The sequence below is a fragment of the Barbatula barbatula genome, assembly GCF_947034865.1.
Source record: "Barbatula barbatula genome assembly, chromosome: 10".
Lineage (NCBI taxonomy): Eukaryota > Metazoa > Chordata > Actinopteri > Cypriniformes > Nemacheilidae > Barbatula > Barbatula barbatula.
In genome coordinates this window covers 12,870,486-12,888,499 of record NC_136773.1, presented here as the reverse complement: position 1 = coordinate 12,888,499, position 18,014 = coordinate 12,870,486, and the positions used below count along the sequence as shown (strand labels likewise).

General features: G+C 41.1%; 2 protein-coding genes across 2 annotated transcripts; both read right to left on the bottom strand.

The window, feature by feature from the left end:
- Positions 1 to 8,926: 8,926 nt before the first annotated feature.
- Positions 8,927 to 13,056, bottom strand: LOC306899763 (extracellular calcium-sensing receptor-like; the record flags this gene model as incomplete). The annotated part of the gene is made up of 6 exons (XM_079466234.1): positions 8,927 to 9,837; positions 9,972 to 10,095; positions 11,117 to 11,344; positions 11,417 to 12,172; positions 12,269 to 12,557; positions 12,923 to 13,056. The coding sequence occupies 6 exons, from the start codon at positions 13,054 to 13,056 to the stop codon at positions 8,927 to 8,929; spliced, it is 2,442 nt and encodes an 813-aa protein (XP_079322360.1).
- Positions 13,057 to 14,701: 1,645 nt separating this feature from the next.
- LOC306899593 (extracellular calcium-sensing receptor-like) lies at positions 14,702 to 18,014 on the bottom strand (the record flags this gene model as incomplete). The annotated part of the gene is made up of 6 exons (XM_079465957.1): positions 14,702 to 15,612; positions 15,766 to 15,889; positions 16,262 to 16,489; positions 16,585 to 17,340; positions 17,422 to 17,710; positions 17,806 to 18,014. The coding sequence occupies 6 exons, from the start codon at positions 18,012 to 18,014 to the stop codon at positions 14,702 to 14,704; spliced, it is 2,517 nt and encodes an 838-aa protein (XP_079322083.1).

The window sequence follows — 18,014 nt, the reverse complement described above, 5'->3', positions numbered from 1 at the left end:
TGTGTGCACTTTTATATACTTCATTATTATGGATGAACGTGTTATGAACGTAGCCAATGACATCATGGGGCAGAGTGTGAGCCATGTCAAGCATGAGTCAGATACAATATTGCTGTTTTTTAAATGATTAGAAACAAATTGTGAAACTTTGGCTAATTCAATGTGTATTTTTGCTACCAAGTATCAAAATAAACATTCCATAAAAGTTGAATTCTTGTTATGCACATTTTTTGTTTATTTGTTTTTATTAGATGCAGAAGAAATGACTAGTGCATTCAGTTATGTTCTCAAGCAAAATGTGACTCACATCACATTTCTTTGAGATTATTTACAGTAGAGTATTTCAAATTAACAAAATACTCCTTCACAGCCTCCACTCAAATGCTATTTGTGTCAGGGACAGAAGGAAGACCCAAGCGAAGATGCGTTAGAGTCAATTTATTAACACAAAGTCAAAAAGGCAAACAAAGATACCCGGCAGTGCAGCCGGAGTAATGCAGGAGGAGGCAAGAATCGCAGTCGGGCAGGCGTGGGTCGGTCAAGGGCGTACGGTGTCCAGGGAGGGAGAAGAGAGAGCGTAGTCATACAGGCGAGGTGCGAACATAATGCGGAGAAACACGGCAAACTCTTAGTCGGATCAGAGGATCGGAGAAAAACGGAGAACCGAGAAGACAACAGCAGAACCGCAACTCCTGAAGAGAGAAGCAACCACCAGTACGAACTGGGGAAAAAAGGTTAGCAACACGACAAAACAGGGCAAGACCAACTGATATCTGAATAAGACAACAACACACTGGCAACGGAAATGACAGTTGAAGGAGTATATAAAGCAATGGAAGGTAATGAGAAAATAAGTAACAGCTGAGCGGAGAGCGTGAACAGAAGTGAATGGAAAGTCTCAATGAGAGAACGGTTCAGGATGTCCCGGGCCGAGACCCAACATCTTTCCTTGGGCCCATAACCCTCCCAGTCGACCAGATTCTGCAATCCCCTACCACGACGCAGAGAGTCAAGCATCTTCCTGACCCTGAAGGCAGGAGCGCCATCAATAATCAGAGGAGGAGGGGGAGAGACCGGGGAGGAAACAGGGGGAACATGAGGAGAGCAACAGACAGGCTTGACTTTGGAGACGTGGAAGACTGGATGCACCCGGCAAAGAGGACCCCGGCAAACGAAGCCAGACCGCCACCGGGCTGATGACCTTAACATTCGGATATGGCCCAATAAAGCGAGGGGCCAGTATGCGTGCAGGGACCTTTAACGTGAGGTCCCTCGTAGAGAGCCATACCCGTTGTCCACAGATGTACCTGGGAGCCTTCCTCCGTTGGCGGTCAGCGGCTAGCTTGGTACGGTCCCTGGCCTGTAGTAGCGCCTCCCTGGCCCTTCTCCAGGTGAGGTGGCACCGGCGAATAAACACTCTGACCGAGGGAACCGCAGCCTCTGGATCCTGGGAAGAAAACAAAGGAGGTTGGTAACCGAGGCAACACATAAACGGGGATAACCCAGTAGACGTTACCGGCAACGAGTTGTGAGCATACTCAGCCCACTTAAGCTGCTGACTCCAAGAAGAAGGTTGGTAAGAGGCCAGGCAGCGGAGCATCTGACTCAGGTCCTGATTGGCGCTCTCGGACTGGCCGTTAGACTGCGTGTGAAATCCTTTAGACAGACTGGCAGAAGCGTCAATCTGTCGACAGAACTCCCGCCAAAAGCAAGAAACGAACTGGGGCCCTCTGTCAGAGACCACGTCCTCCGGAAGACCATAAATCTGGAAGACATTATCAAGGACGCACGGGCTGTCTCCTTAGCAGAGGGGAGTTTTGGGAGAGCCAGGAAGTGGACTGCTTTAGACAACTGATCCACTACCGTGAGGACCACCTTATTGCTGCTGGAAATGAGGAGACCAACTGCAAAATCCAGCGCAATATGGGACCAAGGGCGGGAGGGGACAGGAAGGGGTTGGAGCAGCCCGGATGATGGTGCATTCAGGGACTTGCTTTGGGCGAGTCTGGAGGTGTGGCACCAAACGGAAAACCGGTGCGCGGAACGACTCATGAACAAAAAGGCCTGAGGGATCTCAAAGCGCCCTAAGAAGAGTGCCCAGCGAGCCTGTCTGGAATTCTGCCGTTTTGCGGATTGAATATATTCCAGATTCTTGTGATCGGTCAACACGATGAAGGGGATGGTAGACGCTTCTAACCAATGGTGCCACTCCCCCAGAGCCAAACGAACAGCCAGCAGCTCTCGATTGCCGACAGTAGTAGATGGGAAAAGTAAGCACATGGGTGCAACTTATTGTCATGAGGGGAAACCTGAGAAAGAACCACCCCAACCCCCAACTCTGATGCATCAACCTCCACCACGAACTGCCGTGCCGGGTCATGGGTAACAAGGATTGGGCGAGGAGACAAACCTGCTTTTAAGTTCCTTGAAAGCCGCCTGAGCAGCCGGCAGCCAGACAAACTTGCTGTTGGTAGAGCTTGCCGCCACCTGTCCGAAGTTCCTGATAAATTGCCGATAAAAATTGGCGAAGCCCAGGAACTGTTGTAAGGCCCTGCGGGAATCAGGCGGCAGCCAGTCGGAAACAGCCCTTACCTTGTCTGGGTCCATGCGGATCCCCTAAGACGATACGATGTGTTCCAAGAACGGACAAGACTGGCGGTGGAAGTCACACTTCTCAGCTTTGATGAACAGCTGGTTCTCCAGCAGTCAGTGAAGCACCCATCTGATGTGCTGAATGTGCACCTGGAGAGAAGAGGAGAAGATTAAAATGTCATCCAGGTAGACAAATATGAACCTGTTGATCATATCCTGCAGCATGTCGTTAACGAGCGTCTGGAAGACGGCCGGGGCATTAGAGAGTCCAAAAGGCATGACTCTATATTCCGTAGGGGTATTAAACGCCGTTGTGGTGAGGAAGGCGGGACGAGAGCCGTGAGGCTCCCCTCTCTCGTCCCTGTCGCTCCTGGTGCTCCCGTCTCCGTTCTCTCATCTCGTCGGCGCATACCCCATGCGCTGCCAACGCAGAGGCAGGCTCCCCGAGGGGATAGGTGCAGTCTCAGTGGTCCCCCCCGGCCTGTAAGGGGCGATGGGGGTATGTGGTGAGGAAGGCGAGACGAGAGCCGTGAGGCGGGGCCGGTGGCGTGAGTGATAGTTAGAATCAGCTGTACACGCACCGGTCCCGCATATCTCATGGAGCGATTGAGAGCTGAAGAGGACAAGCGGCAGGTCTGTTGATGAGAGAGGACTGGGCCCGGACATGTGTTAATTTTGTGTTTATGTTTTATGGCTGGCAGTCTACCGTGAGGTGGCTGCTGGTCTTTTACTTCCGTGTTATTGTTTGTTTATTTTAATTAAAGTTTTGTTGAATGTTCGCCGGTTCCCGCCTCCGTCCTTCCCTACGTCTATGAACTGTTTTACAGCCATCTTCCATTCGTCCCCGTCTTTCATCCAGACCAGATGGTAAGCATTGCGAAGGTCCAGTTTCGTGAAGAACCTTACGCACTGCAATAGCTCAAAGTCTGACGACATCAGCGGCAACGGGTACTGATTCTTAATGGTAATGTCATTCAGCCCCCGGTAATCTATGCAGGGACGCAAGGAGCCATCCTTTTTCTTCACGAAAAAGAACCCCACACCGGCCAGAAACGAGGAGGGACGAATAACACCAGCTGCCAGAGAATCAATCTAATATTTCTCCATGGCTATCCGTTCAGGGGCAGACAAGGAGAAAAGCAGACCGAATATCGTATATGACAATACACACTCCAACCAGAAACAAAATTATCCGCCCAGTTAATGGCGGGATTATGTAATGAAAGCCAAGGGTGACCCAAAATAAGAGGAACAACAGAAACTTTAAGACAAAGAAGGTGAGCTCCTTGCCCGAGGTGATGAGTCCTACCAAAGTGGTGGTAAGGGAAACCGTGCAGGAAATGGGCGAGGATGAGCGGACGGAGAGGAAAAAGGGGATTTCGCCTCTTGCGAGCCCAGGTTCATCAACAAAATTGCCTTCCGCCCCCGAATCCACGAGAGCCGACTCACAGAGAGAGGCATTGTACAGGTCAGCACGACCGGTAGAAGGGTATGAGTACCCAGGATGGGAGAGATGGAGGTGCCGCTCGCCAGGACTCCCCTGTTTAACGATGAGCGCTGGCTTTTAGCAGACAGGCAGCCGATTGGTGTCCTTGTCTCGCACAGTAGAGACACACTCCGTCGTTTATACAACGCATCTTCTCCCTGGCCGAGAGGCGAAGTCTGTCGAGTTGTATGGGTTCAGTTTCATCTGCGGGAGTTGGGGGTCCACGGATCCCCAAGACCACGGATCCATTTGTACGACTTGACTCGCTGGCGGATCTCTCTCCTCACATCCAGCTGAATGGCCAAATCAACCTGTCCATCAAAGTCGGCAGGGAAATCCCAGGCATAGATCTCATCCTTGATGTCACTGACGAGCCTATCTAGGAACTATGCCATCAGAGCTTCGGCATTCCAGGAGCAAGTGGTGGCCAGGGTACGAAACTCGATGGAATAGTCAGTAACCGACCTACTGCCCTGCTGCAGTGAGGCAAGGCGTCGAGAAGCATCCCACCCGAAGGCTGAACGGTCGAACACCTTGATCATCTCTCTGCCTTGAAATCTTGAAAATCATGCCTGTAGCAAACCTGTGACTACCTCGCAAGCCCGTCCGGTAAAAAGGGAAACTACAAACGCCACCTTGGCATTATCAGAGGAGTAAGTGCGGGACTGGAGGGAAAACACAACTTCATATTGCGTGAGGAACGCTCTGCAGAGGGTTGGCTCACCATCGTACAACGGCGGGTTGTTGACCCGGGGTTCGGGAGGTAGTCCTTGGGAGGTTGCATCAAGCAGATGTATGCGTTCCAGCCGGGACGAAAGGTCATTCACTAAAGTGGACAAACGCATCAACCGACTGCTGAGTGGCCGTTAGTTCCTCCTCATGGTGGCCCAGTAACGCCCCCTGTCGCTCCACGACCGTGCACAAAATGGAAACATTCCCTGGGTCCATAGTCTGTTCTGTCAGGGACAGAAGGAAGACCCAAGAGCAGATGCGTTAGAGTTCATTTATTAACACAAAGTCAAAAAGGCAAACAAAGATACGCGGCAGTGCAGCCGGAGTAATGGAGGAGGAGGCAGGAATCGTAGTTGGGCAGAACGGCAACTCCTGAAGAAAAAAACAACCACCAGTACAACTTCGGGAAAAAAGGTTAGCAACATGACAAGACAGGGCAAGACCAAATGATATCCGAATAAGGAAACAACACACTGGCAATTGAAAGGAAATTTGAAGGAGTATATAAAGCAAAGGAAGGTAATGAGAAAAAAAAGGAACAGGTGCGAGAGAGCGTGAGTGGAAACAGTTGAGTGGAGAGCATGAACAGAAGTGAATGGAAAATCAAACCCGAGACCTGACAATTTGTTTGTATCTTTGAAAAGTAAATAACCAAAGCAGTCACACGTTTCACGAAAAGATGTATGAGTAAAGAATACATTATATATTACATATGTACATATACAGTACATATTTGTTGGAAACATTTACACATAATTGACCACTGCTCATATCGATATACACTATGAACCTCAATTCTTGCGCCTCTCCTATTCAACCTGTACATGCTCCCAATGAGCCAAATAATAAGAAATAACCAAATTGCTTACCACAGCTATGCAGACGACACACAGATATACTTAGCCCTATCGCCTAAAGATTACAGCCCCATTGACTACCTGCTCAAATGCATTGATGAAATAAATAGTTGGATGTGCCAAAACTTTCTTCAGTTAAACAAAGACAAAACTGAAGTCATTGCGTTTGGAAATAAAGGTGAAGTTCTCAAGGTGAACGCGTACCTTCACTCTAAAGGTCAAACAACAAAAAATCAAGTCAGGAATCTCGGTGTGTCTCTAGAGTCAGACCTTAGCTTCAGTAGTCATGTCAAAGCAATAACTAAATCAGCATACTATCATCTGAAAAATATTGCAAGAATTAGATGCTTTGTTTCCAGTCAAGACTTAGAGAAACTAGTGCATGCTTTCATCACCAGCAGGGTGGATTATTGTAATGGACTCCTTACTGGCCTCCCCAAAAAGACCACAAGACAGATGCAGCTCATACAGAACGCTGCGGCAAGGATTCTGAGCAGAACCAAAAAATATGATCATATCACACCAGTCCTCAGGTCCTTACACTGGCTACCAGTTACATATAGGATAGATTTTAAAGTTTTATTACTGGTATATAAATCGTTCAATGGCCTAGGACCTCAATACATTGCAGATATGCTCATTGAATACAGACCCAAAAGAACACTCAGGTCATTAGGATCGCATCAGCTAGAAATACCAAGGGTTCTCTCCAAGCAAGAAGAGTCTGCATTTAGCTATTATGCGAGCCGCAGTTGGAACCAGCTTCCAGAAGATATCAGATGTGCTCCCACAGTAGTCACATTCAAATCCAGACTCAAAACACATCTGTTTAACTTTGCATTTGATTAATGTACACTGTGCCTCTGACCGTCCGACTGTTTGTGCTGTACTTTATTTTATTTATTATCTATTCTAAACTATATTTTATTTTATTTTTATTCTTAACTGGTTAATTTTTATTTTTCTTATTTCTTCTAAACTATGTTATTTTATTTTTCTTATTTCTTAACTGTTTTATCAAATGGATATTTTTTATTTCTTCTATGTAAAGCACTTTGAATTGCCATTGTGTATGAAATGTGCTATACAAATAAACTTGCCTTGCCTTGCCTAATGCTCAATTCTGGTTTATTGCTCAGATCAGATTTCACATTATTTGTTTATGTGGCCAGCAGATTTTAGCACATTGTCATACAAAGTAAGCATTATTGCCAAGTCAACAAATATTTGCAACTTTTTATGGTGCTTGCCGGACCGGTCTCCATGTGACATCCGCCCGGAATGTTTGGTTATGTTAATGTTTGGCAACTCAGCTGAGAGTGCATTTTTTTCGTCACCAGGGGCCTGTACCATGAATGTAGCTGAACAAACTCAGGGTAGTTGGATTAGTTTTGGGTTGACAAAACCAAACCAACATGATCAAGCTTTGTTGGTACCACGAAGCAGCTCATGGAGTTTCTTTGTCAACTCAAGCTTTGATCCTGAAGCTAAGATTAGTTTGCATGCGCGTGCACATGAACGAGTGACGTCAGCATGGCTAAACCAATCGCATTATAAATGGATAAAGCGATTTCCACAATATGAACACAAACATGAATTGGACTGATATGTTTCTGCTGTCTACGCAAGAGAGAAGTGATTCAGAAACACTGCTGATTGCGTTAATGCGCAAGTTAAAAGACTATATAGTACACACATTTACTGTAGTGCTGTAGGGCAAACAGGATCCGCGGGGTCCTCGGTGGAACTACAAGAGGTCCGTGTCCTTGCGGGCAACTTTTTTTATGATACGCACCGCTTCTGCATTGTAAACTCTGACATCTTACGTGTTTAAAATCAATAAATGCACCGTGTACTGATGGTTCATGTCAAAAAAGTTGCCCAAAAAATTACGCCGAAAGAAGATGGAGCTCAGAATTATAAAATAGCGGTGTGTTCTGCAACACAGAGAAGCAGAAGAAAATATAAGAATTACACTTAATAAAACGGCCTGCTTTTACAACAGAATGCATAAGCCTGTACCTTTAATAGACTAGTCTTTGCGCCATTAACCAGGGTCAGTCATTTCATTGAAGACTTAATAAAAACTACTATTCAGGACAAAGAAAAATGTCCTAATACAGTGAAACTGAAAGTGTTTCTAGATGTTCTGCACCACAGACAAGAATGTAAAAAATGCAATGCAAATACATGTGATACAATAAAAGTGGAATATAAGTAAGTAAATTGAATTTCATCTGAGTGTAAGGGAAAGCCAGCAAATCTGTAAAATCTGATTTTACCTATATAGTAAACAATATTTGATTTTATATTTGTAATATATATTTGTATATTTTTATATTAGTATTTTTATTTGATTAAACCGTATAAAAAATGACTAGCCATTCTAACGCACTGTGAGTCAGTTACGTCACCTATATGTTTCTTTGCTCACAGCTGATTGGTCAAACTTCAGTCTGATATCTTGAATCCAGAACATAGCCTGCCCCTGAGCAGGTTAGCCGTGCAGCGTAAGATACCATGGCGACGAACACCGATTAAAGCCTAGCTACTCTCATGGTACCTAAAACCCAAGGTTGGTACAAACTAAACTGAAACATAGCTGGGTAGCCACCTAAACCAGCTTCATGGTACAGGCCCCAGGGCTACATATTCCACTGCACAATTGTTATGTCCTTCCCTCACTAACTTCCCTCAGCCTCGTTATTCTAATGCTGCACAAGCACCCACCACTAACAGAACTTGTGAATCAGCTTTAAATGGAATGCGCTTAGCCATTGATCACTTGGTGTTCACAATTAAGCTTAGTTGACCATATGCACAGAACGTTCTTAAGAACTTCTGCAGTATAGCCAGCTGGAAAACCTCTGAGGAATATTTCGAGGTAGCTCCAACAGCATCAACAGCATCAATAGCGTAATACTTTATTCAGAATCTAGTCTAGTCTTGCCTTATAGTAACTTATTTGAAAAGACGTTTACATTTTAGAGGTATGAGGGGACAAAAGGTTCTTATAGACCGACTTCTGACATTTTCTAAATGAAATCTTATCAAAAGCCATCAGCGATTGAGCCACCATTTTCCATTCTTTGTCTTTTCATTTGTACAGATAAAACATACTGTAAGTCAGTGTGTTATTTGATATGTTTATTTGAGAATATGATAAAAGATACTCAAAATATGTTTATTTCAGTTTACTTAACAACAAAATTTAAATCTGATTGCATAACCACAAAATACCATGCAAGCTTATTTCTCATCAGGACTTAGTTTGTGTTTTTCCCATTAAATGTTGCTTTGTATTTTGTTCAGGCTTAAACAGGATGATGTAACATTTAGGTGCAAAAATACAGAATAATAAACCAAAGCTTGAGGCTAAAATTGCAAAAATCTCCACGGCTACAGTAAATTTTCCAGGAGAACTGACATAAGCTGGAATAAATGTGATCCATACAGCACAGAATATGAGCATACTGAATGTGATGAATTTAGCTTCATTGAAGTTATCAGGCAACTTCCGAGCCAGAAATGCCAGAATGAAGCACATTAGAGCCAGTACACTTATATAACCCAGTACAGCCCAGAAACCTATAGTAGAACCCAGACTGCACTCAAGAATGATCTTCTCTTTATAATATTTCATATTTTTGTTAGGAGAAGGAGGAGATATTGTTAGCCATAGCACACAAATAAGAACCTGTATGAGTGTAAAGGCAAGAACACTGAGTCTTTGTTGTAAAGGCCCAAACCATTTCATGACATTACTTCCTGGAAGTGTGGCCTTGAAGGCCATTAACACAACTAATGTTTTCCCCAGAACACAAGAGATACAGAGGACAAAAGTGATCCCAAACGCTGTGTGACGTAACATACAGGACCACTCAGTGGGACGACCAATGAAAGTAAGTGAACAGAGAAAACACAGAGTCAATGAGAAGAGCAGCAGGAAGCTCAGCTCTGAGTTGTTGGCTTTTACTATGGGGGTGTCCTTCTTACTGTAAAACAGAACTGAGACCAGTACAGTTATTCCTACTCCAAACAGTGAGAAAAAGACTAGCACTATACCCATAACTTCTGTGAATGACAGAAACTCTACAATCTTTAACACACATTTATTTTTCTCAACATTAGACCAGAATTCCCCTGGACACTGCATGCAGTTATTTGAATCTGAAAAGACAGTAGTGATCACTAGTTAGAGACCAAAAGAAAAGTTGATTATGAATTTAAATGTGAACCAATTTGCTAAGAAACTAAATTGAAAATATCAATGGAAATATAACAGTTTTCTGGTTCAAGTTTACCTGTCTCATTACTGATTTCTCCATCTGCACATGGAATACAGTCATAACAGCAGACAGGTCTTCCTTTCTGTACAGCCTTCCTAGTGCCTGGAGGACAACTCTCACTGCACACAGACCTTGGCTTCTACATTTGAAAGTTGATTATGTATTCACTTATTTATAGTATGTATAGTCTACAGACACTAAAGAATTAATATAATAGTAAATATATGATGCAAACAGACAATTTCAGCTATATATTGGGTATTTCTGATTACTTTCCTCTGCTGTTGATTTGTGTATTAATTCAACTCTCTTCAAAATATAAAATCATGTCAAGTCATTTCAAATAAAATGGCATTGTTATAACTCATTTGACAGTTTAATCTCACCACATTATGTACATCCGTATGTACTGCAGTGTTTGTTTTACTTAGTGCTTGAAGTGGGGGGAAAATATGTTCCATAACTCTCTTGTGCACTTTGCCATATGCAAATTATTACCACATTTGCAATTTCAAGAACAAAAATAAAAGTATTTGGACATAAAATAATGAATAATTTTAAATACAAATTTGACCAAAGATTCGCCGTTTCATTACCTACGTTTTCATTTAAAACAGCAGACTTATTAAAAGATAAGTATTTTGCATCTCTGAAATCTTACCATTTATCACTTTTGTTCATTTGTCATACTACACGGTCACAGTCATTACCCCAACCCTAACCATAACATACCCCTAAAATCGGAGGGAAATGATAATTGAAAAACAATGGATTCAATTTAATGGTCTCTGTGATTTGAATGGCTGGATTTCCGTAAACCCTGTTTGAGTGGTCAATCTGTTGAAATTGAGTAGCCTGCAATCTTTAGCCAAAAAAGCGTAATGGCTGATACTAACGCCGTGGCTTTAGTGAATCATCCATACAATGATGCTTTGAGTCAGAGTGAAAAACTACCGGCAACATGTTAGAAGTGCAGGTACCCAAGAAAAAGCTGTTGTACTTCATAACGACGCATACCGGCCCACTTCAAGCACTGGTTTTACAAATGTTTTAGAGATGCACGTGCTATTTACTATGTTTATGTCCTTCAATACCTTTGTTTTTTTCTTTATTTACAACATGTAGACTCAGTTTAAACAAACCATGCATCGCAAATTTACCTCCAGCTGTCCTCCAGCCCATATTATGTTTTTAAGGTTAAGCACTAAGCGCTGGTCAGGGGGCAGTGAGGCATCATAGTAACCCACTGCTTTAAACTGGAATGATCCATCAGAGTCCTGCTGCCAGTTCACAACTTCATACTGGGCTACTGCACCACCTGTGCTGTCAAACCACACACGATCTCCCATTTGTACGCTGAAGTTCACCTTTTTCAGAGCCTCAACTACCTAGTAAAAGAAAGTTTAAAACATAATTGAGAGCCTTCTTACTCCCACTTTATCTCTTATTGTAGTTTTTACCTGATGTGGTTGTATTGTCAGGCCTTTATTACAACCTTCTTTGTCTTTGCACTTGAGCAGACTGTGTAGTGAATTAGCAGCAGCATACACCGCTTTGTAGACATTACTAGCATATCTTTGTTCGAGCACATCTTCACTGTAATTTTTCAGTGCAAGTAGATCCTGATATCTGCTGCAACTAACTGCATTTTGAGTCGAATTACCATCTCTTTCTGAGCATGGAAACGCTGTGTCCCAGAATGCTTTCATAACATATTCTAAAAACCCTTCAATATGAATTTTTCTCACTGCAAATCCCAGTGACCCTCCCATCACATGAAAACTGTTTGGAGTGATGTAAATCTTTGATGTTATCCATGCCTCCACACCGACCAATTGGAGGCCTGTAATGTTCTGTATACTTAGCTGATCAATAAGTAATCCCATCTCAACAAACGAAATAAATGCAACAATAACTTTTGCTGTGCCTTTTTTCATTGTATTTACAACTTTTGGGAGTTTTTCAGGCTCTGTTCGGTAGAATTTCACAGCGTACTCTACACAAATCCCCTCCTCCTGGGCTATTTTCAGAAATATAGACATTCCGTTGTTTCCATAGTCAGTGTCACTGTTCACAGCTCCAACCCAAGACCAGCCTAAATGCTTGACCATGAGTACAAGTGCTCTGCTCTGATGATAATCACTAGCAATAGTCCTGAAGAATGATGGATAATCGTTTCTGTTACTGAGACATTCACATGTAGCTGAAGGACTTATCTGAAAAAGAAAGCATATGAAACACAAAAATGTTGATGAATTGAAGTTGAAGAAATACTGCGGGATTGTGTCTAACTTTTACTCATCGTCTCTCACCACTGGAATTTTAAAAGGTCCTGTTGTTCTGGACAGAATCATTGTGGCAGAAGACTCTGATTCTCCTATAATAGCATGTATAGGAGTCTGTCCATTGCATTTGTCCTCTGCTGCAAACGCCTGATCATTCATCACCGCCATAGTTGCACTCATAGAAGACAGTCGTGAACCACAGGTATCATAGATTCTGTAGCCAATAGAAACATTTGGGAGTAAAGTTCCACTTCTGTTAATCTCCTCAATGGTAAAAATCATGATTTGAGCCAGACGAAAATCTCGTAGATTCACACTGTAAATACATTAAAGCAGCAGACTAAAGATAAATAAGGGGGATCACAAAAGAGTATTCAGTCGTTCTCTCTGAAATTCACAAAGATCATTCTGTAGTGCCGGCAAAAATTAAATAAGTTATCTAAGTTCCCAGATGTTTTGGTAGTGTTCTGTTATAGAGTTAAAATACATCAAATGAAGAAGAAAAATAGAGCGTTTGGTCTTTTTAGATTTTTGGTAAAATCTGTGTGTTTGGGTAGTGAAATTGATCAAGACGTTTTTTTTACAGTGAGATAAATGTCAGAAAATGTACCATTCATCTGGAATTCACCTTGTGTTATTATTATTCCTAATTTCTTTCTGAGAGTTTCCAATATTACAAACCTAGAGCATGACAGAAGCTGAGGTCTTTTTGTGAACTCAAATGAAGGTAACATTTCTTTCTTGTTGATTGCAAAAACTCCTCCAATAGTTATGTCTCCATCCTTGGACAGCAGAGGGTACGTTGGGTCTCCCATCATTTGGCAAAGAGATTTTTCTGCTTTTGCATTACAATGAAAGAAAAGCAGGAATGTGTAAGGAACAATAAGCATCCTAAAGACTGAGCTAAAGTGTTGATGCCTTATGCATTTGACCCTGATGCAGTATTTATGTGTTTATAGGCATAATTTATACGGATGAATAAACAAGGATGTGACCTCATAGGGCAGAGCATGAGCTAGGTCCAGTAAGATTTGAATATGTTCATGCTAATTTATTTTTCTATCAGAAGGTAAACTGGAAAAGTGTTTGGAATAATATTTAGTTTTATCCATATTTGCTATCGGATATGTAAAGCCACAAACATGGTTTGTGTGTCTTCGGATTTCAGAAGATTCCTATTTATTTCCTATGAGCTCATAGGTTGTTGAAGCTTCTGGTGAACAGGTACTCCACCCATAATCTGACAGAAAATATTCAATCAGTCAGACAATAACAGGAAACAAAGAAAACCTTTATGAGTTGTCACTCATAAACTCATAAAGGACTAGACATGTGTGCGTCCAAAAGAGCCTGAAAATGAAATAAGAGCCTGTGTGGGAACAATATAAAAGGTTATTTTTTTAGTGTATTGTTTGTTTTGACCAATAGAGGGAGCTGCTCACTGCAGAAGCTTCAACATCTATTATCATTAACCAACGTATGTATGTATATAAACAGTATATATATTCTCATAATTGTGATTGTATTCCAAAAACCTTACAACTTTCAGCAACAATTGTTTTTTACATGTAATGGTAACATCCTAGCGTCAGAGGGAAAGAACAATTTCAATGTTTTAATTATCTGATTGTAATATTTTATTTATTTATTTGTTCATTCATTGTTGTTCACCTACAGGCCACAACCCCCCTGCAATACTGCAGTAATAGCATCCATTCTTCTGTGAGGGTTTAATTTAGGATTATAATAATGGGATAGAATATACAATTGGTACAGCATAAAAATCATTACATCTGACAGTCCTGTGAAATCAGAATATAAATGAACCAAGCATGATCAAGCATCATTTATGTGAACAAGTTATTATTCCATTATAAAATGATGACCGCAAACATTAAAATATGAGGAAAGCCGATGTAAGCCGTTTTACCTGCTTTATAAAATATAAATAAGTGTGCAGTCATTGGTTCATATAATAAGTAAACTGATCCTTTTGAACTAACAATAGCTAAATATGTGGTAAACACCTTTATCTTAAAATAAAAAAACACAGAAAGTATTTTGTGATGGTTAGTTTTAGGGGAAGGGCTAAGAATACAGTATACAGTTTGTATCAAAATCATTATGTTGATATGGAAAGTCCCCACAATATATACAAACAGAGGCCTTATAGATTTATGCACACCTAACATTTAATTATCAAATTGTTGAAAAGATTTTAGATAATAGATTAAATTGGTCACTTGTGAAATGATGGAATATAACTACAGGTCATCTTAATAATAGCTTCTGGGTGGATTGATGTCTTACATCAATTTTGAAAACTCAAGGTTTACTTATTCTGGGTTTGTTCAAGGTGTTTGCAAGGGTCAAGCTGGGTGAATCATGTAAAAATTAAGGTGGTCAGAAAATAAACAATAGAAATCACTGAATCGTATACCATATAATATACCATATTCCTCAGTAGGACTTTTTTGTTTTTGCCATCAAATGTTGTTTTGTATTTTGTTGAGGCTTTAACAGGATGATGTGACATTTAGGTGCAAATATACAGAATAATAAACCAAAGCTTGACGCTAAAATTGCAAATATCTCCACAGCTACAGTAAATTTTCCAGCGGAACTGACATAAGTTGGAATAAATGTGATCCACACAGCACAGAATATGAGCATACTGAATGTGATGAATTTAGCTTCATTGAAATTATCAGGTAGCTTCCGAGCCAGAAAAGCCAGAATGAAGCAGAAGAGAGCCAGTAGACCAATATAACCCAAAACAGCCCAGAAACCTACAGTTGAACCCAGACTGCACTCAAGAATGATCTTCTCTTTATAATATTTCATATTTTTAATGGGAAATGGAGGAGATATTGTTAGCCATAGCACACAGATAAGAACCTGTATAAGTGTAAAGGCAAGAACACTGAGTCTCTGTTGAAGAGGCCCAAACCATTTCATGACATTACTTCCTGGAAGTGTGGCCTTGAAGGCCATTAACACAACTAATGTTTTCCCCAGAACACAAGAGATACAGAGGACAAAAGTGATCCCAAACACTGTGTGACGTAACATACAGGACCACTCAGTGGGGCGACCAATGAAAGTAAGTGAACAGAGAAAACACAGAGTCAATGAGAAGAGCAGCAGGAAGCTCAGCTCTGAGTTGTTGGCTTTTACTATGGGGGTATCCTTCTTACTGTAAAACAGGACTGTGACCAGTACAGTTATTACTACACCAAACAGTGAGAAAAAGACTAGCACTATACCCATAACTTCTGTGAATGACAGAAACTCTACAGCCTTTAACACACATTTATTTTTCTCAGCATTAGACCAGAATTCCCCTGGACACTGCATGCAGTTATTTGAATCTGGAAAGAAAGTTGTGATCACTATGGTTAGAAACAAAAAAAATCATTTATTTACTCCTTTGCTAAGAAACTGCATCCTGAACAGCAAAAGGAAAACACAAAAAGAACAACTAACCAGTTTTCTTTGCATCTTTGATTTGGGCTGAAGTTTACCTGTCTCATTACTGATTTCTCCATCTGCACATTGAATACAGTCATAACAGCAGACAGGTCTTCCTTTCTGTACAGCCTTCCTAGTACCTGGAGGACAACTCTCACTGCACACAGACCTTGGCTTCTACATGAAAACATAGATGTACTTTTAGCTATTTATCTCTATGGAATGAGAAAAAAAGGAATTAATACCCTTTTTTATTTAATTTCCATATTATTTAAGGAGTTAACTCATGACAACAGCACCTAGAATTGTAAATAAGTGCCACCACTAAATGGCTAAAGGTGCTTATGTTTCCTATTGCAAAACGGCGTGTTTGATTTATATGTGGCACAACGGAGTGAAACCCGCTTTAAACTGTCATATCTTCCAATAGAAAATGTGAGACTTTTGTATATAGATCCAATTAACAAGCAATGTTTTAATCTCATTTTAAATTATTTCTTTGTTTCTTTCATAATCTTTCTGTCAGATTAACATGTTAGTGTCATTTACCTGCAGCTGTCCTCCAGCCCAGATGATATTTTCAATGTTAAGCACAAAGCGCTGGTCAGGGGGTAGAGAGGCATCATAGTAACCCACTGCTTTAAACTGAATTGATCCATCAGAGTCCTGCTGCCAGTTTCCAACTTCATACTGTGTTACTGTGGAACCAGTGCTGTCAAACCAAACACAATCTCCAAACTTTGTTGTAAAATGTATCTTTTTAAGAGCCTCCACGACCTAGTAAAAGGACAGCATATGAACATGATCATGGTTGTAGCGGAAAACGAGTGAAATGGGGATGCCTTTTTCAACCATATTCTCTTTTTGTTTACCTGTTGTGGTTGTATGGTTAGGGCCTTTGCACAACCTTCTTGTTCTTCGCACTTGAGCAGACTGTGTAGAGCATAAGCCACAGCATACACAGCTTTGTAAACATTACTTGAATGCCTGTGTTCAGGCACATCTTCATTGTAATTTCTAAGCCCAAGCAGCTCCTGATAGTTGCTGCACTTTAATTTATACTGAGAAGAATTCCCATTTCTTTGTGAACATGGAAAAGCTGTTTCCCAAAATTGTCTTTTAACATAATCTGAAAACCCATCTATATAAATTTTTCTTAATGCAAACCCTAATGACCCTCCCAATAAATGAAATGTTTTTGGAGTGATTAAATCCTTTGACGTTATCCATCCAACCACCCCAATAATTTGAAGCCCTGTAATGTTCTGTATACGTAGCTGTTCAACTAGTAATTCCATTTCCACTAATGCAGCAAAGGCAACAATCACTTTCGCTGTGCCTTTTTTAATTGTGTTTACCACTTTTTGGAGTTTGTCAGGCTCTGTTCGGTGGAATTTCACAGAGTACTCTGCACAAATCCCCTCCTCATCGGCTGCATTCAGAAATATGGCCATTCCATTGTTTCCATAATCATTGTCACTGTTCACAGCTCCAACCCAAGTCCATCCTAAGTGCTTGACCAAAACTGCGAGTGCTCTGCTCTGATGATAATCACTAGCAATTGTCCTGAAGAAAAAGGGGTAATCTTTCTTATTACTGAGACATTCACATGAGGATGAGTGGCTTATCTGAAAAAGAAATCACAGGAAACAGTAAAAGAGTCATCAGTTTGGAAATTGTGTCAAACGTTTGCTGTTAAATTTTCTTACCACTGGTATTTTGAAAGGTCCTGTGGTTCTGGACAGAAGCACCGTGACAGAAGACTCAGTTTCTCCTATGATAGCATGTATAGGAGTCTGTCCATTACATTTATGCTCTGCTGCAAACTCCTGTTCATTCATCAATGCCATGATAGCACTCATAGAAGACAGCCTTGAACCACAGCTATCATAGATTTTGTAACCAATAGAAATATTTGGGAGCAAAGATTTACTTTTGTTTATCTCCTCAATTGCAAAAATCAAAATCTGAGCCATCCGAAAATCTCTTAGTGTCACACTGAAAAAGAAAATTACAAGTTGGTTAAATCATCAGTTTGCTGTCCGTACATTATCTAAACTAACCCTTCTTTAAAAGTTTTAAATGTAACAAACCCAGAACATGACAAAGGTTGAGGTTTTTGTTTGAACTCAAATGAAGGTAATTTTTCTTTACTGTGGACTGGAAAAATTCCCCCAATAATTATGTCTCCATCCTTTGATAGCAGCGGGTATTTAGGGTCTCCCATCATTTGACAAAGAATGTTTTCTGTCTTTGCATGAAGGTGATGAAAAAGCATGAGTGTGTATAGAAAAAAAAGCAT